Consider the following 25,886-nt stretch of genomic DNA (forward strand, 5'->3'; position numbering starts at 1 on the left):
AAAACAATTAAGTGGAATGTGACCAGATCGAACACGTAGTGCTGACACAAGAAGGCCCCTGGACAGGCCGGCACAATCAAACCAGGGAACTTTAAATACCTTATTCTGCATGGTACCATACCAAATGCCCTTTGTCAACGATGCTGCACTAAAAAGTTCCTGCCATTTGGAAACGCACTCCTCCTTAGCCATTTGCACCAATTCAGTACCATATGGCTTAGAAACACGATCAATCCCCCCCCTGTGATAGCCAGGCTAGCCAACCTATCTGCCTGCTCATTCCCAGCTACCCCCACATGAGATGGAATCCATTGCAAAACAATTTGGGTGTGGTTACATTGCAAGAAATATATAAGTTTTATGACATCATAGGCTATCGGCATACCTCGGGAACCCGAGACACACTGAGCCAGGTGTTGAAGTGCACTTCTCGAATCCGAAAGTACAACTACCTTGCTCTTTTCAATAGTCTGAGCATATGAAACACTTGTTGATTTTAAAACTATGATAGAGAAGCAATCTGGTTTATCAATAAAAGTTTTGCGTAGTGACAATGGCCTTGAGTTTACAAATAATAAACTGGCCAAATATCTTAAAGACCATGGTATTATACACCAAACCACTGTCCCTTACAATGCTGCTCAAAATGGAACAGCAGAACGGGCTTTTAAAACGATTTTTGATAAAACTAGGGCTATGCTGCAGGAATCCAGCCTGTGCAACCGTTACTGGGGAGAGGCAGTTATCACAGCCATTTACCTGAAAAACAGGTCTCCTACCAGAGCGCTTTCAGGTGGAATTCCCGAGAGCTTATGGACTGGGTCTCCTATAGACATCAGTCATCTACGTGTCTTTGGGTGTACTGCTTATGCACATGTTCCTAGTAAAAAGCGTCAGAAACTTGATGCAAGAGCAAAAGCGTTAATTTTTGTTGGTTATGGTGAAACCTTTAAAGGATACCGTTTGATTGATCCCACCAAACCTCACAGAGTTGTACAGTCCAGATCTGTTATTTTTGATGAGGATAAATTTATAGGAAAACATGACAGTTGTAAAAAGACTTGTGGAGCCAATTTTTATAATTATTATATTGATCAAGAAAATTTTAATATTCCAATGCCCAATAATGAAAATAATTCTTTTAATGGATTGAATAATTTTAATGATAATGATGACTCTAATTTTAACAAAGATTTTAATGTTAATGACGTCATTCAAAATAATGAAAAAGATAAATCAGCTGAGTGCTCATCCTCTTTAAATAAATTTTCAGATGGAGAGACACCGACGCCACCGGCGTGGTCGCCGCTCTCTGAACACTACTGTACGGGCGATGAAGGTGCAAATGACAGTCCCGGTGATGAGGATTGCGACCCGAGGGGCGCCTTGTCTTCTCTGCCGGAGTCATCATTTGATAATCATGACGACGGTGATGAAGTGGGTGCTCCAGAGGGTCCCGTGTCTTCTCTGCCGGAGTCTCCACCAAGTGAGCCGACGCTGCCGGTTGTTTCCGACACGTCTCGTTCACGTCCCGTACGTAAAACACGAGGTAATGTGCCACACCATCTCAGAGACTATGATTTATCTATGATAGCAGAAGGGTATTCGCCAGATGAGCCTACATCATACTGTGAAGCCATGCAATCTTCAGAAAAGGATGAATGGCAGAGGGCAATGCGTTGCGAGTATGAGTCTTTAATTAAAAACAAGGTATGGATTTTGGTAGACAGACCTGCAGATGAAAACATCATCAAGTGTAAAGGGGTTTACAAGAAAAAAACTCGACACCTCAGGTAAGCCTGCCAAATTTAAAGCTGGGTTGGTAGCCCGTGGCTTTAGTCAGGTAGAGGGCATTGACTATACGGACACCTTTGCACCTGTAGTGAGGCATAGCACACTGACAATTTTATTTTCTATTGCTACAGAATTAGACCTAGACGTAGACCATATTGATGTAACAACTGCATTTCTAAATGGCGAATTAAACGAAAAGATTTATATGGAGCAGCCTTCAGGCTTTAAGAACTGTGATAAGGTTTGTTTGCTTAAAAAGAGCTTATACGGCCTTAAGCAAGCAAGCCGAATGTGGAATATCAAAATACATGATTTCTTAGCTCAAAATAATTTTTCTCAGAGTAAGTGTGAGCCATGTATTTATACAAAGAAGACAAAGACTGAATATAATATTATTGTTGCCTTATATGTTGATGATTTTTATATATTCCAAAATAATTGTATTAATAATATTTTACAACTTATACAAACTAATTTTGAAGTCCGACATTTGGGCAAATTAATTAATTGTTTAGGAATGAATGTTTGTAGAGGAAATGGCATCACAACTTTGGATCAAACTGAATACATAAAGCGTTTATTATTCAAATATAATATGACAAATTGTAAACCTGTTTCAACACCTTTACCGGTTAATTGTAAATTACAGAAATCAAATAAGACATGTTTAGATGATGAGGTCTATCAGTACAGACAGTTATTAGGAAGTTTAATGTATCTTTCAGTCTCTACTAGACCGGACATATCTTTTGCATGCAGCCAACTTAGTATGTTCAACACATGTTTCGATGAGAATCATTGGCGCATGGCGAAGCGTGTGCTCCGTTACCTAAAAGGTACTATTAATTATGGCATTTGTTTTACAAAAAGCAATAATTTTAATCTCACCGCATACGCTGACGCAGATTGGGCCAATGACCTTTCAGACCGCAAGTCCTATACTAGTTTTGTGATTAAGTTAGGATCTAATGTAGTTAACTGGGAGGCTAGAAAGCAACAGTGTATTTCTCTTTCAAGTTGCGAATCAGAATACGTTATCGTTTGATCAAAGTTCCATAATAAATAAAGATAAAAAAAAAAAAAAAAACAGAATACGTAGCTCTTGGAGATTGTTGTAAGGACATATGTTTTGTACGAAATTTCCTGACAGAAATTATGAACAAAACTTTTGACACTGTCATTTATAATGATAGCCAAAGTGCTCAAAAATTACTGTTAGTCAAAGAGCACTCCCACAAAAGAACAAAACATATAGATCTAAGGTATCATTTTATTAAAGATCTGATTCAAAAGGGACATTTAAATGTGGAGTACTTGCGGACTGAGAAAATGGTAGCAGATATTTTAACAAAACCTTTATGTGCTGAAAAACATTCTAAATTTATGCAAGGACTTAATGTTAAGCCTTTGAAATGTCAATAGCTTTACCTCTCTACTTGTTTTTGACATTCATTCTTATTTTGTATAATTTTAGATGCATGCCTTATCATTATATTAGTGTCTATGTGTTTTTCACTAGACTAAGCCTGCGGCATGTAATTAATTATAAGTATGCTTTATGTAGAGCCATACTTGTAGAGTTTTTTTTTTATGGCATGTAAAGTTTAAGGAGGAGTGTTGGAAATTGTGTAGTACCCTTAACATGTATTATCTATGTATAGTCTATGCTACTGAGCTAGAACCGTTTCCGGGTTTGTTCGTTCGATTCCACTCTCTCGCTTGATAACATGGCTCTGCAAAAGTCACACCCAATTTTATATTTTTGATATGTTTCAATGTGATAGTAATTCTTGTACTTTAATCCGTCTACATCTACTATTTGACGTGACAAATTGTAATTGTGATTTGTGAAGAATTAAAACTACAACTTTGTTGAGCACTACGTGTTTTTATTTCCGGCGTAATAAGACGCAAGATTCTTCGCTGCATTCCGGCGCGGAGCCCTGTGCGATCATTCTGCTCATCAGAAACGAACAATTAGCAGTATTAAAACACAATTTTTAAATTATTGAAAAATAACGATGACGAAACAACGTGAAAATTTTCTCATGCGTTTGTTCTTTTTCTATTGATGGCCAGTGCGTGATTAGAACGAAATTTATTTAGAAAGGTTTTGCTTTGCTTGCATTGATCGTCATGTAAATTAAAATGTTGCACTTACCACATTTAGATTTAATTTTTTTGATTGAAGCCTTATGAATAATAAAATGAAATTTTCAGAGCAGCTACCTGATAGATAGAGCAAGTTTTTAAAAGCCAAACGGTATTTTTTTTATGTGATTTTATTTTTTTTAAGGGCCCTTGAAATTGTGAAAATACTGGGTAATTTTATCTTTCTTGGCATTTTTTTTTATTATTCCATTCAAAGATCTAACGATAGTAACTGTTACCATACTGAATTGGCCTATCTATCAGCTTAGCACACAAAAAAATCAAGCATCTACCGCAATAATTCACGTCACCATTAATAAAAATTTCATCGTACTCGGCGATAGGTGAAAAATTAAAAAAAAGTCATAACTCCGAAGATACGAAAAATCGCGGAACATACATGGGGGTGATTCAGATAGCCCTCTAGGTCCTCTATCTCCCGGCTTTAGTATGTCACTACTTCTTGGGACACCCTGTATAACACCTTATTCTGAAAAAAATGCCATATACCTAGACATATATCGCTTTCTACGAAAATTGGTAGATAACTTTTATGTTAAAAGAAACTCTCATTATAAGTGCTTTGTGTGTTAACGCCTACATGTGTAGGTACAGGTATTTTTAATCCGTCGGTCGCAAGCTATTTTACTTTTTAACCTTTGAGGATAATGTTTACTTATGTTGTTCATGTAACACAAAAAACATCGATTAATTTAGCGATTCTGGAGTTTCTAAATAACCTATGCAAATAAATAAACACTCCGTTTTACTAAAGTAGGTATAAGAAAGTACCTATTAAAATCACAGATCGTGCATAAAAAAAACTTATAAATTATTTCAGGTGTGTTTTTATTATTTTCAGTCATCAACTTATAAGCAAAAGACATTATGTACAAAACTTTTTGAAATGATGCAAAAAAGATACCAGTTATAAATAGACTTTATCAGTTGTTTAATGGGCTAAACAAGTAACACAATTAATCTCAATTAAACCAGTTATTCACTTTGGTTTATATACATTGGTATACTTAGGTACTTGAAAACATAAGACCGTATTCATCTTCCAGTAAATTTTATGACCACAGAACTGTGGTTATGACTAAGAACGCTGAAAGTGAGAACTCGATATTTTTTTGCAAAAAAACCGGCCAAGAGCGTGTCGGACACGCCCAAAATAGGGTTCCGTAGCCATTACGAAAAAATTAAATAATATTTTTCTAAGGATTTCGTATTTTGTACGGAATATTCCAAGTTGACTTAGGTATATTTTATACTTTAGGCTGCTATTTACTCTTAAACTACTAATAATTCTCAAGAAAACGTAACCGTTATAGTTATCCTTGTATGTTTGATATACTTACTATCCTGAATTTTTTCAAATTTTTCCACCCACTTGTTTAGATTTTAGAGGGGGGGGACGCTCGATTGTAATGAAAATTTGCACTTTAAAGTTGGATATTTTTCAAACAAATCACTGAATCGAAAAATCGGTTTAGCAACCCCGTAATGGTTTTAAAATACGTATCCAACGATACCCCACACTACAAGGTTGGATGACAAAAAGAAAATCATCCCCACTATACGTCTATGGGAGGTACTCTAAAAAAAATTTTTATTGTACCGTTTAGTCGGCATAGTTTACATATATATTCGTGCAAAATTACAGCTTTCTAGCATTGATAGTCCCTGAGCAAAGCCGAATACTTATATGCACAATAAATAAGTGATTGATTGATTGATTGACAGACAGACAGACATGGCGAAACTATAAGGGTTCCGTTTTTGCCATTTTGGCTACTAAAAATACAATTGGTTTATTTTCTTTTACGTTTGGCTGTAGATAAAAATTATTATAACGAAGTCAGACTACACTTAGGTATTAAGATAATAAGTGGTCAATTTCTTTAATTACATTGTACAATACACAGCTGATGTAATGACAAAACAAACTAAATAAGATGATGAAGTAACTTGGTCGTATTTGCGTTTGTTGTTTACGGTCGATAACCGTCAATAAAGTTCGATTGTGGGGGATCGATAGAGACTGACCTTCTCGTGAACTTTGATAAATCAGTTTAAGCAAACAGTTATCATTACACTGGAAAGAGTCGAGAGCACCACAGTTGCTCTGCAGTGTCTAATGAAACCAGACGAGAAAAGAGACGAAGACCCGCCAGCAAGGAATTTCATACATCCCAGTCCCAGAATGCCGAACATAAAGGTTTTTACTGGGAGCTCGCATCCTGATATAGCGAAGAAAATTGTAAACAGACTCGGCCTCAATCTAGGAAGGGCTACCACAAAAACATTCAGCAATAAAGAAACTAACGTCGAAATCGGAGAGTCTGTCAGAGGTGAAGATGTCTACATCGTTCAAAGTGGATGCGGAGACATCAACGATAACTTAATGGAACTATTTATTATGATTAACGCCTGCAAAATTGCTTCCGCGTTTCGGGTGACGGCGGTTATTCCGTGCTTCCCTTACTCCCGCCAAGACAAGAAGGAGAAGAGTCGTGCGCCTATTACCGCTAAACTACTTGCGAATCTCATCTCTGTAGCGGGAGCGGACCATGTCATCACCATCGACCTCCACGCGTCACAAATTCAAGGTTTCTTTAACATTCCCGTTGACAATCTGTATGCTGAACCAGCGATCACAAAATGGATTAAGGAGAATATTCCGGAGTGGGAGAGCAGTGTGATGGTATCCCCAGACGCTGGGGGAGTGAAGAGGATGACTGCGATTGCTGACAGACTGGATATCGACTTCGCTATTATCCACAAAGAACGTCAAAGAGAATCTGACACTGATGACTCCACTGTTCTCGTAGGTGACGTCAGAAATAGAACAGCTATCATGGTCGACGATTTGGCTGATACTTGCGACACTATTGTTAAGGGTGCACAAAAATTGAGAGAATCAGGGGCCAACAAGGTTTATGCCATTTTAACTCACGGTGTCCTAGCAGGTAATGCAATAGAGAAGATTAATAATTCTTGTTTGGAGGCGTTTGTGATCACCAACACCATACCCCAAGACAAGCATATAATCACGTGCCCTAAGCTGCAAGTTATGGACATCTCTGCGATCTTAGCTGAGGCCATTAGAAGAACGCACTATGCCGAATCCGTTTCATATTTGTTTACAAATGTGCCTTATTAAAAAACAGATTAAAATTAATGGGATACAAAACACTAATTTTGACAAATAAACTGCGAAAAAACTCTCCATACTTTTGAAAGCAAAATTATTCAAAATAATTTGTTCACCCTGCATAACCTTTAAGTAGTTTTTAATTATAAATCAATTAAATTACATTTTGTAAAGTTAACTTGAATGAACGGTCAATTAACCAATCCCGGGACCACCTTTTACTTGACCCCTTTTAATGAAATTCGTTACTAACTAGAATATTAATTACTCTGACCATTAATTGGTCTGACTCTAGCCATTGAAGTGAAATTTCCATGGAAGTTACCATACATCGAGACCTTCATTTACGTTGAAAAATTTCATGCCTCTAAACTGGGAGCGCCAAAGTTCGCATACTCTTTGCTAGTTATACCGTAATTATTCTCCGAATCATCGTTTGTCATAATTTTTTTCCCACTGATTTTTCTGATGTTTTTAAACATAATAATTCTGAACACAATTATTGGATTCAGAGAAAAAAGAGTTGAGACAAACGATCATTCTGACAAACATTACATTCGGAGCTTCAACAAATATGCGAGCCGATATGGAACTAAACTTAGCGGTTGAAATGTCAAGATTTGACATGCATACTACAACTATAACCCGCTACTGTAGGAATATTGGAATAAAAAGCAGCATATATGTTGTTGCCCAGTTCACGCTATCAAGGTGCATAACAAATCTGTCCACACATAAGTACAGTCAAAGAAACTCAATCGCGTACCAGGACGAAATCTTATTGTGCTATTGACATTCCATAAATCTGCCAGAGAAATTGATTATGCAAAGGTCCCCTTGGCACGCGATTCGGTTTCTTTGACTGTACGAGTAGGTAAGTACCTACATAAAGTTTCACATATTATATTTCACATATAATATTAGCAGATCGAGAAACTTCAAACAGCCCACTGCCATCGAGTGATGTGACGAAGGCTCAAATGAGAGCGCTTTTGTATGCTGAACATTATTTAAATGTAACTAAAGTACCTACTCGTAAAGTAGAGCATGTTTTTCATCAGTAAATTTGTTGTTTTACTCCTATGCTTTTCAATTACAATAATTATAATAAGAGACTCTCGCTAGATGGCTGGATCAAGGGCCAGATACAGAAGGCGGTACTTCTGGACACGGCACGCATCGTCCGGAGGTTCCTCACTCTGCGGCCCTGACCACCGGTAGCTTGGGCCCTGCCCCGTTACCGGCGGCAAACTAGGTTAGGTTTTTATATTTTTATTTTGTACGTACTTTTCTGTATTTTACTTTTTACAACTATTATAAAAACCTAAACCTAAGAATGAAAAAAAATAAAGATAATAATATTAATAAATATCACGGGACAATTCATACCAATGAGGGCTATCGCGAATGAATTCGCCGCTAGAGGCGCTAGTGTAGCGTGAGGTCTCCGAAATGTCAAATCTCATAGTTTTTGGGTGAGCTACGCGGGTTTATTTATAATTAGAATAATTTTGTGAATATTTTGCAATATCTGAAATTAATTATGGCAAATATGCGTTCCGGGGCAATGAATGTCTGTGTTTTGAGACAGTTTTGTCTTTCGGAAACCTTTGTCCTCCCTTTTTTCCGAACAAAACAGGGACTATGAAACACTGTGGCATGCTCGATATTTATATGGTACGGTTTTAATGTGTATTAAATATGATTTTAATCTTAACTTTGTTTTGAAGCCCGTAATAACAGACTTTGAAAGCCACACTTAAAAACCTCACGCAACAGTGCGCCATCTAGTGAGACAAAAAACGATAGCCCTCATTGACCTAGTCCCAAATTAAGCTTAGTAAATCTTGTGTCTATGGGTACTAAGCAACGAATAAATATAATTATATAAATATATACATACTTAAATACATATTAAACACCCAAGACCCGCGAACAAACATTCGTATTTTTCATACAAATATCTGCCCCGACACGGGAATCGAACCCGGGACCTCAAGCTTCGTAGTCAGGTTCTCTAACCACTAGGCCATCTGTGCCCTATTTCACGAAGCTACAAGTTACAATTTACAAGCGGTACTCTTTGTTTAACAGTATGCGTTGAAAAGAGACTACCGCTTGTAAGGTTTTTGTTTATTGTTTGTTATTTTTTATTTTTAATATTCGCCGTCCGTGAACTCGCCAAGCGGTCACAGCGGAAGACCAGCTTTGGCCTATACGGCCAACACTATGCTGAGCTGGGGCCGCTTCGCGATCTCGCATATGCATAATACTTCTTTTTATTTTAATATTATTGTTGTTTTTACTTTTTTCTTTTTTTTAATGTATTTCAATTATGCTTTTTATGTAATGTGAGGGGTCCGAATAAAATATTCCTTTCTTTCTTTCTTTCTTTCTAAATTGTAACTTGTAGCTTCGTGAAATGGGCCACTGGTCGTCAAAACAATTAGTAAATTAGTTAAATTAAATACGTACCTACTTCTAATGGAGCATCCCATTCAATTAAGTTATTGAAAAGAAAATGAAAAACCGTACCGCAATTCCACCAAATGGAAAACAAGATACTTACCAAAGAGCCGACAGGTGTTTACAATGAAAAATTACCCACAAAAAATAAAATGGGCCACACCTTGAGCGTGATCAGCTATGTTTGGTTTCCTGTAGCTCAAATTATATCTTCTAATTTATGTAAGTCACCTGAGGTAAAAGCGACTATGGGGTTATTGCTTTTATTTGAGTTATCTTTGAAACAGCGTGAGTTACAACAGCTCCTGCCATCTAGTAATAGACTCTTGAACTACTTGGAGAACAACCCGTAACATAAAGGGCGTCTCAGTAAATCGTTTTCAAGAAGTCGGCAATTTTAAAATTTGGTACCACACCAGAGTTTAGCAGTGCTTGAGTTAGGTGAACAAAATCCATTTACATCCTCATTTTTTATAGGGTTTTGGTGTTTATTTTGTATTAAACATGATGCGTATTAGTTGGTTCACATGTCTGAATTTTAATTTTCAATAAAAATGCTACATTTTTAGAATTATTTCCATTTAAAATCTTTGCAAGTTATTTATGAAACTTTGCTAAATGCGTCAGTATCTTTGAGGTTATTGCGTCTATGCAACGCATTTACCCCAATGTCAGTGGTCAATAACCGGTTTTTTTATAATGTAGTTTTAACAATTTTAACACATTTTTCATGTTAAGTAAGTATATTATTTTACCTGTAGAGTTTTTCACTGACTATCGTCTAAATAATGTCACTTAATTAAACTTTTCATCTCACTCTTTTCAATCGTAAAATATTCTAGTTCAATCGGTCGAATCGTAGATTATTTTTAAATAAAAAACAAAACTGCCTTAAAAAACACACGGGAACTAAAAAGCAAAAATAATATATATAAAATAATAATTGAATCGGCTACAAAAACAGACAAACTGAGAACCTCCTCTTTTTTAAGTAGGTTTAAAAATGTTTGCAACCTCTGGTATTCAGCTTTGGATAAATGCGTCTGTAAATGAAGACGCATTTTCCCTAATTATACTATTTTTGATCTCAGTTGATTATTCGCGGTTTGTGGTTCTTGTATTAATAATATCTTCTAGATTATTATATTGCGAACACGTGCCATGAAGTTTTGAGGCGAAATCCCAAACGTGAGATAATAATTTTAAAAAGATACATTTTCCCAAATTGAGGTAAAAGCGTCTAAAATCCCGTTTTTTAAAAAAAAATGCTTGTATATCTTTTAATTGTCGTGCAGCAAAAAAGTAACTTCAGAAATTTTAATGGTAAAGAGTTGTATAACGCACAGAACGTAAGAGTATTTCAATATACTTAATACACACTTTATAATTTGAGATTCAAAAAATATAAAAAAAAAAACAGTGACGCATTTACCTCAGGTGACCTTAATTACATTTTGTGACACGACATAAGTACCTACCTACACAAACATCAATAACTTTAAAATAAACAACACCAATGGATACCCAAACCACAGAGTAAGTACCTAAGCCCAAACGCAAGGCAATTAACGTGTCGTATCGTGTTGTAAAGAATAATAGTGACGTGCAAAGATAGGCTTGTATAATATATTATTATGTTTGATACTTGACCATGTGATCAAAGGTTTGCTGCGATATTTTCTCTGTATGTAAGTAGAATTTTACTTAATAGATATATTATGTTGAAGTTCAAATTGATAATACGCGTATTATATGTTATAGTACCAAATAGGTAATGATCTCTGTTCATGTTATTATAAATCGTTGTGTTCAAGTATCAAGTTGTGTTAAGATTATTGATAATGTGTTATTACTACACGTGTATGTCAATAAGGATCCCGTTTGTTTAATCAAGTAGGTATGTAAGTTTAAGTGTAGTATACCTATGTATATAGTACAGTCGCCATCAGATATTTCGGAGCCAAAAAGGCAGTCAAAAATATCGGCACATACACTCTATTATTAAGATTTTAGGGTTCATTTGCCGATAATTTTGATACCTAATTTAACTTTGTCCGCTCTGAAATATCTGATGGCGACTGTACTAGCTGTTCCCCGCGACTTTGGGAATTCGTCAATCACGTGCCCGCGGGAACTATCGATTTTTCCGGAATAAAACTATCATTCCCTTTCAGAACTTGGTCAATACAGTTGTGTGGTCGTGTTGTGTGTGACCATTTCTGAAAAGGTTAAGTCCTTCTCAGATGTGTAAAGTAAATTTCGACCAAATTTAATAAAATTTAGATACTACCAAACCTAGATACTAAAATGACAGTCTGAAATGTGAAATGTAAAAATAATGTGGCCAGCATAAAACGAACAGTGCTGCTCTATGATTCCGGTTTCCGATATGCAAAAATAACATTAAAGTAATATGCTTGAGCATAATTGTACATCACTATATTTCTTAATTAGCATCCGTGAGACTTTGTCGGACATAAGAATTAACATAATTTGGAACCCAGGCTATCCTACGTTAAGACATTACATATAGATTTCATATTCGTGCGGACAACAACTATATTGCACTCTAAAACAGCGCAATAAGGCATTTAAATTTTTGAATAATGGCATTCACGCAGCTACTGTCACGCACAAGCGCAAGCGGCGAACTGAGGCAAGGCTGCGATTCTCCGCATAGTTATGACAGCGCGGCAGGCCCCCTTATGACTTCTACTCTTTTTAGGGTTCCGTAGCCAAAATGGCAAAAACGGAATCCTTCGAGTTTCGCCATGGTGTCTATCCGTCCGCGGCTTTGCTCAGGGACTATCAATGCTAGAAAGCTGTAATTTTGCACGAATATATATGTAAACTATACCGACAAAATGGTACAATAAAGGTTAGGACACATTAAGTATTTACCTACGCCAAACCTATCAACTCATTTTTTTATTTTTTATTTTATTAGCCTATGTTTGTGTCCCACTGCTGGGCAAAGGCCTCTCCTCTCTTGCTCCACTCCTGCCTATCAAAGGCGAGCTCCCGCCATCCCACATTATAGGCATCTAAGTCGTCCCTCCATCTCCTCTTCGGTCTCAACTCATTACGTAACAAAATTTATCCATATCTATAAAACAGTAGATATTACCGTGACTGGCTGACAGACAACGCGTAGCTTAAACTACAGATTTTAAAGACCTGAATTTGGCACACATGTAGATAAAAGTATCATAGAAGTGCACTAAGTACCTTAGGATTTTTCGAAATTCCCACGGCATAAGGAAATATCTAAACTTTGTTTCTTTGTTTGTTGGGGTAATCTCTGAAACAACTGAGCTGATAAAAACAAAATTAAAGGAGCCTTTTTAAAAGTCGATACTTACCCGAAATAATAGAAGCCCGTTTCAATTCAATCACGGACAGTGTGGTTTTCTATTGAATTCACTTATTCCTATCCCGCGGGAAAAATCCTATGTTGCGTAGGTACGAATGTCGCGGGCAAAAGAAACACGTAGATTTTCTAAAATTACACCCCTGACCTGAAGATGGGGTTCAAAGTTTGTACGAATTATAATTATCTAGGTTGATTTTTAAATTCGAAAATTTACATGTATAATCCTCCGAAAAATCAATTAAAACACGAAAATAAAGATCGTGGAAAGTAAATCTGTGTTACCCCAAATTCAACGCGAGCGAAGCCGCGGGCAAAAGCTAGTAAAGTAATAAAAAATAACATCCATCGTAAACTATTTAAAATATCTAAACATAACACTTACGCAATTGATAATACGGTCGTGTTTAGGCAGCTCCGATGTTTATATTTATGATGGCGGCTAGAGCTATACCTACACTTAATGATACTACGTACATGTAGAGTCATTCACGATGACGCGTGCCGTGGTTCTTATTACTATGTCATAATGTCTAATTTTGATAAAATCACGCGTCTTCGTGGATGGCACTAGTATACCTACATATAGTCAGTCAATGTTCTTGTCGACACAATCATATTCATAACCTTCAAATTATTATCATAAGACACTTTTTATCTCTCACAGCAAATCAAATAAGTACAAACTTAATCACAATTTTCAGTTTGGTTTATTTTATTGCAACAAATCCTCTAATTTTCGTGAGAAAGTATCTAGGTATGTACTGCAATTTTACTGGTTTACATTAATAAAATTATTTTCAACATTCTTGCAGAATATCTCCAAACATGGCCACAGTTCTGTACTATTCGAACACTAGCCCACCCTCCCGTACTGTGAGAATGGTGGCCGGAATCTTGGGACTGGAGCTTGAATTGAGGGCTCTCACTGCAGTGGCGCGTGATCAGGACACGCCGGAGTTAACTAAGGTTTGTTCATTGACATAGCCATTACAATAATCACCCCAGCCTTTACGTCCCACTGCTGGGCACAGACTTCCTCTCAGAATGAGAGGGCTTGGGCCATGGTTCCCACGCGGGCCCTGTGTCGATTGGGAACTTCACTCACTCCATTTAATTGCTTCGCAAGTTCGTACAGGTTTTCTCACGATGTTTTCCTTCACCGTTAAGCTCGTGGTAAATTGTAAATGTAATTTCGCACATGAATTTTGAAAAACTCACGAGGTGTGAGCCGGGGTTTGAACCCACGTTCCTCTGCATGAGAGGCCACTTATACTATGTAATTGTAGGTAATAAAGTTGTTAAAAAACAGTATCGGTTAGGTACGTATATTTTTAAGGGCAGACCACTTCCGACGGGAGGGACAGCTTTAACCGCGTGCCTCCTGCTCCCCTCCCCGATAGTAAAATAGGTACTTAATTACAACTTGGCTTGGCCCGTAGACGCAGCGCCGGCTCTGGGGTAGAAGAGCCGCCATTTTCTAGTTTCGAATCCTACTAATATTATAAATGTGAAAGTTTGTGAGTGAGTGAGTGAGTATGTTTGTTACTTCTTCACGCTGAAACGGTTGGACGGATTTGTATGAAATTTGGCAAAAAGTGAGTTTATAACCTGGATTAAAACATAGGATACTTTTTATCCCGATATTCCCACGGGATAGGGATAAACTCTCTAAATAGCAACCGCTGGGCTTAGTCATGAAATTTGGTATGTAGATAGCTGGACGTCTAGAATAACACATAGGCTACTTTTTATCCTGATGTTCCCACGGGATAGGGATAAAATCTCGAAATAACAACCGCTGGGTTTAGAGTCATGCAATTTGGCATGGGTGTTTTAATTTAACGTCAATGAAAACCACGATGTAATTTCACGGACTTCCCACGAGAATTTAATAAAATCCCGGAATTTCAATTCAACTGCTATATCTAATGATTTACATGTGCGAAGCCGCGGGTAAACGCTAGTACAAAATAAAATAAAATGATGGTGCCTTTTGAGAGGCTCTGAAGCGATGTAGACAATCTCGCTCTACCTTAATGAAGGGCTAAAGCCAGCGCTGCGTGGACGGTCTCATTTTAGGAGTTTTAAAAATGTTTTAAGCTAGTCATTTCTGATGATTACTTAAATTGTTTCAGAAAAATCCCATGAGATCAGTACCTTTATTGGAGGAAAGCGATTATTGCTTGGCAGACAGGTAAAGATTCAACTAACAATTTCTAGGGTAGGTAGGTAATATTCAAAACGAAGCATAGGTATATCTAAGTATCTACATAGGTAGGTAATTCTAGTATCATCATGTTGGTTTTATTTTTTCAATAGTCGCAAACATTTTTGTTACTTTAGCCGTGTCGATATCTTTGCGCTTGACTGTACATTATTTATCCATTTATTTCAGCCATGCTATTATTGTGTATCTCCACGAGAAGTACGGCAAGGAAGCGCACGCGCACCTATTCCCGTCAGATAGTCGTAAGCGGGCCACCATCAACCAGCGACTGCATTTTGATTGCGGGATACTCTTCCCGCGACTAAGAGCTGTCTTGGTCAGTAGGTATACTGGTTAACTGTAGATAAATCTACGTTCATACAGTCACCATTAGCCGACCAACAGAAATATTAATAAGAATATAAATGTTATCATCATGTCTGTACTGCTTTTGGTGATCAATAAAGAATATTTTTATTGTATTGTCATCGATAATCGACATCGACACTTTCTTGCTCTCAACAAGCATACGTTTATTTATGTAATTTCCTTATGTTTCTACATTGAACTAGAGATGGGTAAATCTGGATCTAAAGACATAAAAGAGTCGGTGGATCCTCAAAGAATCCGAATCCTTTATCAGCTCCTTTCAAACCACCTATTGAAGCGAGCAGCCCGTGATTGGCGATTCAGCACTCACTTCACTTTTGTGTTCACGCCTCTAGTAAATCTGAAGCGACCTCCTCCTCGGAACCAAATCGCTTAGCCTTCGCCACAGATAAATTACCTAATGATCGCTCCAAAGAACCCAAATCAATAAAGGAGTCGGAGCCGGTTCCGATAACAGAGCTGGATTTAATTAATCTGATCGCTTCTCGGAGTCGAGATTACTCATGTCTATTTTGAGCCACTGTCTCTACAAGAACGGAGATGGGAAAGTAAAGAAAAATAAGCATGTTGCTTTAGCCGAGTCGAGTGTCACTCTTATTTCTCTTATTACTTCTGTGTTCGTCGGCTTTAGTGTTTTTTATCCCCGGCGAAACCTAGCTTGTTATGTCCACTGCGAGCTTTTGAGAGACAAAAATCTTACCATACCTTTTTATATTCAGGCTCCAACTTTCTGGGGTAAGCTAACAGAACTATCCAAGTCCATGAAGATTAACTTGGAGGACGGCTACCGTACGCTCGAGGCGTACTTATCGAAGACAGCGTACGTGGCAGATGATGTCCTGACTTTAGCAGACATTAGCATATACTCCACTGTTTCGTCTATGGATGGGATTTACCCTGTTGATGTCAAAAAGTATGTAATTTTTAGTTTATTACATTGTACTTTTAACGTTATGATCCAAAAGCTTTCCTATTTCGTGCTGTAACATATTATTATAGATCCTAGATGTCATATTTGCCGCAGTCGTTGCTCTTATCTTTAGTAAAATGGCAGATTATTATAAGTTTTATTTTTTATTAAGCTCGGGTTACCGGGCCACATTGGGTTAAACCTACGGCGTGATCCGAAATATTTTTCCTTTTTTTTTATCTTAGACATTATTATTCCTTTCAGGTATCCTAAGCTGAAGCAATGGTTACTCACAATGTCTCAGAAAGATTTCTGTCAAATGTACAACGAGCCAGGGCGAGAAGAGCTAGTGACTAAGATTACAACTATGATGGCTAACAATAAACATAATCAGACATCAAAGCTATAACAAGAAAGATATCCTCTAGAAAAAAAGGAAATGCCGCGCAAACGACCCCAATATTTTAGCAGGGTTTAATTTAAATATTGTAGTAGAACCGCCCACGTTAAAACTATTTGAGGGACAAGTGTCATTCTAAATGTGCGAAATGACCGCCACTAGTTCGGCCAGTGCGCGTGCGACAGATCCTAATATAAAGTTGGACTCAAACAAACCTAGGCTGTTTAGCAGACTTTAAATATATTCCTTCTTTACCTCTAGTGACAATGGCGAGGTTAGAATTGAAACCCTACATAAGTCAGTGTTTGTATGTACTCCTTTTGTAAACAAGAATCCATTATTATGGTTTTAGGTTATTTTATGGTTGTAGGTTAAATCTATGTATATTTTGGTGTGGACATGTATGAAAACACAATTTATAAGAATCACAGGTTTTTTTATTTCAGTAACTAAAAAGAAATGCAAAGAATTTCTCAACTTTACACTCCTGTAACGTCTAGGGCTAACCATATGGATAACTTTTGATGAGAAATGAATGATTACAAAAAACGTTACACATTAAACATTTCCTATAAGTCTTATAATGTCTCTCGTCAACGCCCGCCGCACTTATCAGAACATTAATAGCACTTAACATATATCGATTAAAGGACATGTACAATACTTGAGATAATCTCGCGTAACGTTTAGCTCAGTCATACTCCACGCTACATACGAACCGTCGGTTAACATGCTAACTCATTGGAAACATTCGAATTATTAAACTATCACCACGCTATCTCGTCGGTCACTTTTAAATTTATAGGCTTCCATCTGGCTCTGCGAGGGCGTTACTGTAATTTGTTGCACGTTAGTCTTAGTGTTACGGCAGCGGAGGCCAGCATTAGCCGTCCTCCTTTGGCGGCGTGAACCAACCTGGAAACAACAAACATCTAATTTACAGCTAAAGCAAAAATATAAATAGGTAGGTATTTTGGCTACATTTTGTATCCCAAGAAAACAAATAAAAAATAAACAGAAGCTTTACACATTAAGGACTGAAGAGGCATTTTCAATCGTCTATCGAAATTGTCTTTAGCCCAAATGGCTAAGCACTTTAAACGCTCGCTTGTTTTATGCTATAAACGCTTCATTAAAGGCAATGCGTTTGACGCACATCAATTTGCATCAGATAATTACCAACCATTGTCTTACGCGGTAAGCGCATGTTTGTTAATTAAATTATCTGATGCAAATTGAAGTGCGTCACACGCTTTGCGTATAACGCAGCGTTTATCGCATAAACAACCGAGCGCTTAATAGTGAAGTGATGTGGGAGGTGGTGGTAAATAATACGCCGGTTGTAGATGTGTGTAAAGAATAAGAACCTTTTTATTAAGTACCTAAACCTTAGATTATATATATCATGATTGTCGCTGACACAAGCAATATGCGTCTATGTAGCAGTAAACTATTGTGTTACTGCTAAACACAAAGTGGCCAATTGCCATACTACAATAGTGCATTACTGCCGAGGCCACAGATATAGATTACACTAGATTACGCAAATGCGTCTACTTCGCGTGTCCGAACCCCGACCAAAAGTCGGGGTTGGCCCCATATAAATTGACCGCTAACTGACTAATCATGACTAGTGACTATCTGGAGCCCCACAGCGCGGGCGGGCGGCGCATTTGAATCGATTTTGCGCGGACATCGGGGAATTCACATCGCTAATTCGCTCTTGAGACGTCATAGTAGATATAAAAAAGTGACACGGTTGGTTTTCATACAGATTGAGGTGTTTGCGTTATCTAGTGTAATCTGTATCTGTGGCCGAGGCCTACTATTACCATTTATTTTGTGGTGTACAATAAAGAGTCATTGTATTGTATTGTAACCAATGTTTGTACATATTGCTACTCGGTTACTGCATCCTGTATTTTAAACGGATTATCCTGTTTTTCATGTCGTTTACCATGTCGGCATTTCGTGGCGCCTATGGAACAATTTTCAGTTTTTTTTGTCGTCTGTGGCCGACCGTGGCGTCCAAAGGGTATAACTTAAGCTAAATAAATGACATGGTGCTGCTGAGTGGGTTGGTAGCCTGAAGAAGCTGATATGGATATGTGTGGAGTATGCGAGCGATCACAGATTTTTTTTGTTCCTTATTCATGTAATCCAGTCCCCAAACTATATGCAGATGAGTTGAAGTAAGGCCCTTGTTACTTATTTGTGACCGTTATTTTTTCTGTGATAGGTATGAGTTGCCAATCCTTTTTTTTATTTGACCCTATTTCATGCTGCCAAAATTCGGTGGTCCTACTCTGATCACGCCACTCGTCATGCTTTCCTGTTTTAAAAAGTTTTTCTTGTTTATGTGGCTAGATAGTCGACTTTTCAGACTATTCCGTACATCTTTTTTAATATATAAAAATGAATCCCTATTTCCCTTGGTCACGGCATCACGCGTGAACGGCTGGACCGATTTCGTTAATTCTTTTTTTGTTGTTTGCTATTGTCAGAAGGTTCTTATAAAAGAAGATTTAAAAAAATTTAAAAAAAAACTACACCGGGGGCGAAGCCGCGGGAAAAAGCTAGTCTCTAATAAAAACTCCGAATTCATAATATTAATAGGATATCCCACTGACCATTTTTCTCGTGTATCTGCACGAGGCACTTGAAGCTCTGCTGTGCGCGCGCGAGACTATACTGCGTCTGCGAGACAACCTTGGTGGCTCCGAACTGGATGCGCGCCTTGCCTTTGACGAGCGTGGCTGCGATCTGCATGATCACTGCCTCCACGGTGTAGGCCGACGACCAGCCTTGCTTGGTGAGGAGCTCCATGCATATCGCCCCCCCTACTAGCACATAGCCTCCTGGAAATGGTGGTACAGTTTGGTTAACTTGCAAGTTGTAAATGAGTTTACAGGGTTTGATTCAGTATTTAGTACTGTTTCAAAGCAAATAAATAATTTTGAGTTTAAGTTAGTTGTGAGTGGCTAGAGCGGTTAGGCGTGCAATTTAGCCTCTTTCTTAAGCTGAAGCACATAGACCGTGCTTGCACTACCTCTTCGAATACAAAAGCTACGCAAACAACATACAACCGAATTGATAACCTCCTCCTTTTTTGAAGTCGGTTAAAAAAAGAAATAAGACGGTAGGTCTAAAAATGACAAAGCTTTGCAGAATATTTTGCTGGTGAATTTTTGTTTATTTCAATACTGGAATCGATTCTTGACAAAACATTATCTAAACCAAATAGTATCTCAGGCCATTCCCCAGGTCAAACAGAGCAAATGTACCAAAACGTTAAAAAGTTTTGAATCAATTACAACTGCTAAAAAAAATGATAATATTTGGGCTACTTCATTGACCTTGAATACCAAACACTTGTAGATTCAGGCAAGTAATAGTAATATATTTTAATAAATGTACGTCTAGATGTTAGCAATGAAATGAAGTGTTGATAAAACAATAGCAATATTTCGTAATTATCTTTGTCAATCATTACACAATGAAGGGTAACTAACAATTTATTTTATCTTTAACTTGACTGTAGCTATCACGCGGGAACTGCTTCTTTTCTGAGATGAAAAGACGTATTTTACACACTTGGGCTCACTATATTTTTCCTCAAAGAATAAGCTTTCAATAGAAAGAAAGGCAGTGCTAAATGACAAATTTCACGGCGCTGAAAGGCATTAAGGTAACTTTTCCTTAAGAGCTCTATTGAAATAAAATAAAATAAACGTATCAATCAATTGACACAATACTCACCTGATATAATGGGATAAACAACGCGCACGAACGGCGGCTCAAACGGATAAGTCTCCTTAAACATTATGTTGAGGAGGATGGAATCTTTTCCCTCCTTTTCTTTCAGCAGAAGCAGATCATTGTGTAGGGGGCTGTCGGGGTCGACGGAGCGTAGTCTGATGTTCCATTCATACAGTGAGTCATTGACTAGCTCTGTTGGGAGAATGCAAATATTTCGGAGTTACAATTAACGAAAACAAGCTGAGAATACGAAAATCAATTGAACCTCACCTAACCTAACCTGTACCTCATTAAAACACATTTGGACGACCAGATGGCCTAGTGGTTAGAGAATCTGACTACGAAGCTTGAGGTCCCGGATTCGATATTTGTATGAAAAATACAAATGTTTGTTCTCGGGTCTTGGGTGTTTAATATGTATTTAAGTATGTATCTATCTATATAATATTTATCCGTTGCTTAGTACCCATAACACAAGCTTTGCTAAGCTTACTTTGGGACTTGGTCAATTGGTGTGAATTGTCCCGTGATATTTATTTATCAAAACAAATTGCAACTACACATTGAATTAGTATAGATTCTAAGACAGTATGCTGTCAATTTTGATGACAGAAAGTAAAATTACAACATAGAATGTTGGTAATTATTGGGACAAGTAAACATCTAATGGCTTTTACAAAAGAGTTGCAAGTAGTTGACATTTAGTAGATTAGTTAATTTAGAGTTAAATCAATGTCAATTACCGTCAATTACTAGGTAATTGACTATCAAGGCCTCCAAGAGAAGTCTTACATTAGGTCCAATTTAGGTTATCTGATAGAATAGAACTAAAAACATATTCACCAATGGAATACATGTTGCTTTTGAAGGAATGTGAACGGTATATGTCTCGTAGCTCTTTCATAAGGCGATCTGTGGCTTGTAGGCTGCCCGAGACGCTGCCTGACAAGTAATCTTGTCTCTGATTTTGTCGCAGTCTCTCTAGTGTTGCTAAGTGTTCTGTTTCCATTTCATCCTGAAACAGAAAATTTGAGTTTTGAATAGAAACCATTGTTTTAAAAAATAATTCTGCTACTTTTCTTATGATTATAATTATGAGTATGAGTTATGAATTCTCATGTCTTCAATTTTTTTTAGCAGTGTCCATCAATCTAATATTAATATAATAAACATCTTATACATATCACTTACTTAATTACTTTTATCATTTATTGAAACATAAAAAGAACTAGAGTTTATCCGCGACTTCGCACGCGTAAACTATTCGATCTGGTAGAGTTACAATTGAAATTCCGGGATTTTACAAAATTCCCGTGGGAAACCCCAAAATTTAAATATCTTAATCTTCATTAAGGTGTTGTGTTAAGAACAACTATCCCGTGAGAATATTAGAATAAAAGTAGCCTATGTGTTATTTCAGACATCCAGCTATTTACATACCAAATTTCATGACTCTAAGCCCAGCGGTTGTTATTTTCAGATTTTATCCCTATCCCATGGGAATATCGGGATAACAAGTAGCATATGTGTTATTCCAGATGTCCAGCTATCTACGTACCAAATTTCATCCAAATTCGTTCAGCCATTTTAGCGTTCATCGTATCAAGAATATCAAGATACTTAAATACGAACTTTTCCGACAAAATACATTATTCATTACTTCTGTACAAAAACAGTGATAATAAAAAATCACAAAAGGTTGACAAACACCGTCTCTTATGCATATCTACAAATCTGCAACTGTAGTGCCGAAAACGCCGAGGGGCGTCTAATTTAGCTTTCCCTGGATGCCTCTGACACCGATGGGCGTCTGTTCTGCGGAAGCGTCGGTATCGCAGCAAAGTACGTAATCTGGCGCGCGGCAATGAATGGCTTAAAGAGCTTTACAGACTGCAATGCAGGATAATGAATAGATTTATTTTTCCCTCAATGGCAACACTGGGATAGATAATGGATCGCTCGTTTTTGGCTCGAAATTCGAACTTGTGATTTTATTTTGCTTAATATACAAAATGAACACACCCAATATCATATTTTCTCAAGTTTTTCGCGATTCCCAAGGTCAAAGAATCGAATTGCTTTAAAATTCCTAAGAAATAATGCGTTGTTGGGGAGAAACATGTCAAAATGGTGCTGTAGAGCGCCATCCTGCTGTCTCGTTTTTTTTCCCGTTCTGGTGGTTCACTTTTATATAAAAAGAATTAGTGCTTGCCAAACATACTTTGTTGCTCCGTCCAGCATCTTCCACCATCTCCAGTGGCAAGTCGTCTTCTCCTTCAGAATCATCTTCTTCTGCAGCCATCTCCTCATCCTCCTCCGTGCCGGACTCAGCTCCATTTGAAGTAACACTTGGCAATCTACAAATTTATGTATATTATTATACCAAATATGTCTATTCAAAACAATGTACTCACAGTCAAATAGAAAAAGAGAAAATTTTATGGTACTGATGGCCACTATTATTATCATTAAGCTTTATTTATCCCTTACAATTTTATCAAGTTTTGTGTATATTACTTTTGTTAGTAGTATTAATATATTTCTTTATATGAACACAAATTAACAATTCATATTAAAAGTAGAAATATGTAAATGTACACTATTAAACTTGCCTCTGTTGTGGGAAAGGATGCAGTGGTATTGTGAGGGAATCCAAGTCTGGAGGCTCCGGCACACCATGTAGCTTGCATAGTTCTCTTAACAATATTCCAACCTGCCAAGTAGTATTAATAACTTTAACTTTTGTGTATTGTGAATGCTACAGATATGTTAACAGATAGATAATGCTTTTTTTTTTTTTTTATTCGATTGGATGGCAAACGAGCAAGTGGGTCTCCTGATGGTAAGAGATCACCACCGCCCATAAATATCTGCAACACCAGGGGTATTGCAGACGCGTTGCCAACCTAGAGGCCTAAGATGCTGCCCTACTTTTGGTTATTAATGAATGTTATCATACAACCAATCCTGAGCATTTTAAGAAAGATACATAAAATAACAGTTTTATATTCATAAAAGATTAATTTTGGCAATACAAACAGCAAAACCAAGATGTGACAAAAAATATTGTTGCATCATTCCTATAAAAACTCGGCAATCGTTGTAAAAGAGTAACAGTATTAGAGCTAGGTCATTGAACCGGTTCTCTATCGTTTGCCCGAATTTCATATGCCCGAATGTACCGTTTTCTAGAATTTTCATTTGCCATAAAGTAATTTATTTCTGAAATAGTAATTTCTTCAAAGTTGTTATTAAACTAACCTAACCTAACCTACTGCATTATATATGATGACATTAAAAAATCCTGAAAACAGCACGGTTCTATATATTTTATGGCTAACATTGGTATGGCAAGTGAAATTCGGGCAAATGAAATTCGGGCAAGTAAAGGTAAACGCATTGAACCAGTTTGTGATAGATCACAAAATAAATAACTGATCACCTGATTTATGACATGATTATCCCTGCCCTGTGTGTTGCAGAGGATCTGCACAGCATTTGTCACAACTGGGTCTTCACTGTCAGCGAACCACACTGGCGGAGTGCCAGGGTATGTCTCCTGAAAAAATTTAATTATTTATATGGAACAGTAAGTTATAATACCACACAACATGAACATCTAACCAAACTCTTGTCCTTGGCAACAAATTGACTTGACTTCAGCTTGTCAAGATGAAAAATATTGTTGCACATAGGAAACATCTGGTAATTGAAATTCAAGCTTTAAATTTGATGAAACAAGGAAATTATTGTTTCCTTTTGTTGCTTCCTTCAATAATATATATTATTATATTTACCTCCCAACCCAAATTTACACACTGGTAGGTATTATTATATCTACATAAATATTTTCATAGTGTTTACATTGAACATAGACAGATGGGTTTTTATAAATGTAACTGCTTTATCATAATAATTACAATATAATAAACTTAGTCTTGTGCTATCTTCATTCGAGACAGTAAATACTGATCAAACAAAGATTTAATTTTACAACAGTATCTTAAACAGTAAATTTACTTTTAATCTAAAAATATTAGGTGAAAACCCACAAAAATAATAGTGTTTAAATTTTTAATGTTTCAATAAACTTAGCATAAATTCTTTGACTATCTTACTACTTGCATGTTAGTAGCATAATATGCAGCATGACATGACAGCATGGCCATAGTACTTGTAGAACATATACAAAGTTAGCCTTGTTGCCTCTAAAGACGGCAGTATGCTCTAGAACACTGATAACAATAGTGGTGGCAACACACATGTTTACATTGTGCAAAAAATTTACCAAACAATTATATTTATTGGTGATATTGTGTGTGTACATTCACAAACAATTGTAGTTAACTGTGCAAATACTACTCCCAAAGCCAAAATATCAATATAACCAAGATATTACCATCCATATTGGACCAAAACCTCAACCAAGCTCAATCTCACTTTAACAAACAAAAAGAGCAGTATAAAGAGTAGGTACGAAGAAAAAGGAGATACAGGCAGAATGACTAAGTATGCCCCAAAATAGAGCCTTGTACCGTTATCTACACAAAACATACGATACTCGCGACAGTTTGACTAGTCACCGAAACAGAAATGAGCTCCGAAACGTGAATGATCGATACGTTAATTCGTCACAGACTGTTATAAGTAGCTCAATTCTAACACATTATTTACGTACAAACCCTGCGCACATCACGCGATCAATCGGAATGCACTGAACATAAACAAACCAACTAGAGATTGGTAAATAATAGGAAGAAATTCATTTACGACTTAGATATGGGCGAAAAAGGAGTTCACTTCCGTAAATCTTTTGTTGACAGCCCTGCCCTCATAAACAACGACCCTTTGTCCCAACTAACGATAATCAATAAGTGCTCTTTCAATTAGCACTGAACATATTTCGTCACGTATTGTAGGAATTACAGAACTTACGGTAATGTTTGCATGTATCTCATATTTCTTTCCATTTCTGCCAACGAATCTGCAGGTCAGTTCGTCGACACTGGCTGACATTATCTGAAACCGCTCATGGTTCTTAGGAAACACTTGTTCTAAAGTCTTGATTTCTAACTTAAGTGTGTTCAAGCAAGCCATTAGTGTTTTCAAACACTAATTCTAAACTAAATAATTAGTATCCACGTTACAATACATGGAAATAATTCTAAGTTCACTCTTTCTGCTACCGAGCAAAATGGCGGAACGTGAAGATGGAATTTAAAAAAAAAACTTACGAGGAGTGAAAGAGACCACGCGTGTTTTTTATGTAAACATGAAAGT

At 37.0% G+C, this 25,886-nt stretch overlaps 3 protein-coding genes across 10 annotated transcripts in view; 2 read left to right on the plus strand and 1 right to left on the minus strand.

Annotated features, from left to right (window-relative positions):
- The window catches only part of LOC141439848 (glutathione S-transferase 1-like), a 29,676-nt gene extending 12,401 nt beyond the window's left edge, over window positions 1-17,275 (plus strand). The window contains exons 1-6 of one of the 7 annotated variants that reach the window (XM_074104248.1): window positions 1,531-1,549; window positions 13,754-13,907; window positions 15,077-15,135; window positions 15,337-15,484; window positions 16,257-16,450; window positions 16,712-17,275. In XM_074104248.1, the coding sequence (XP_073960349.1) occupies window positions 13,767-13,907; window positions 15,077-15,135; window positions 15,337-15,484; window positions 16,257-16,450; window positions 16,712-16,856 (687 nt within the window). In that variant the 5' untranslated portion in view covers window positions 1,531-1,549; window positions 13,754-13,766 and the 3' untranslated portion in view covers window positions 16,857-17,275. Of the gene's footprint in view, window positions 1-1,530; window positions 1,550-11,010; window positions 11,105-11,159; window positions 11,257-11,337; window positions 11,462-13,529; window positions 13,642-13,753; window positions 13,908-15,076; window positions 15,136-15,336; window positions 15,485-16,256; window positions 16,451-16,711 lie in introns of those variants that run through there. The other 6 variants (XM_074104243.1, XM_074104247.1, XM_074104242.1 and 3 more) reach the window with 6 other exon arrangements.
- LOC141439847 (ribose-phosphate pyrophosphokinase 2-like) lies at window positions 6,030-7,181 on the plus strand. Its single transcript, XM_074104240.1, has one exon. The coding sequence runs from the start codon at window positions 6,086-6,088 to the stop codon at window positions 7,109-7,111; it is 1,026 nt and encodes a 341-aa protein (XP_073960341.1). The 5' UTR covers window positions 6,030-6,085; the 3' UTR covers window positions 7,112-7,181.
- Window positions 17,263-25,827, minus strand: LOC141439846 (ubiquitin-conjugating enzyme E2 Q2). 2 transcript variants are annotated; one of them, XM_074104238.1, is made up of 8 exons: window positions 25,542-25,827; window positions 24,049-24,165; window positions 23,219-23,319; window positions 22,828-22,963; window positions 21,450-21,621; window positions 20,607-20,798; window positions 19,478-19,705; window positions 17,263-17,762 (listed from the first exon to the last, which is right to left on the minus strand). In XM_074104238.1, the coding sequence occupies exons 1-8, from the start codon at window positions 25,701-25,703 to the stop codon at window positions 17,731-17,733; spliced, it is 1,140 nt and encodes a 379-aa protein (XP_073960339.1). In that variant the 5' UTR covers window positions 25,704-25,827; the 3' UTR covers window positions 17,263-17,730. The 2 variants fall into 2 exon arrangements, with proteins under 2 accessions (XP_073960339.1, XP_073960340.1); XM_074104239.1 differs by lacking the exon at window positions 25,542-25,827 and adding an exon at window positions 25,285-25,384.
- Window positions 25,828-25,886: the final 59 nt, after the last annotated feature.

The sequence above is a fragment of the Choristoneura fumiferana genome, chromosome 21 (genome assembly GCF_025370935.1).
Source record: "Choristoneura fumiferana chromosome 21, NRCan_CFum_1, whole genome shotgun sequence".
In the NCBI taxonomy this organism is placed as follows: domain Eukaryota; kingdom Metazoa; phylum Arthropoda; class Insecta; order Lepidoptera; family Tortricidae; genus Choristoneura; species Choristoneura fumiferana.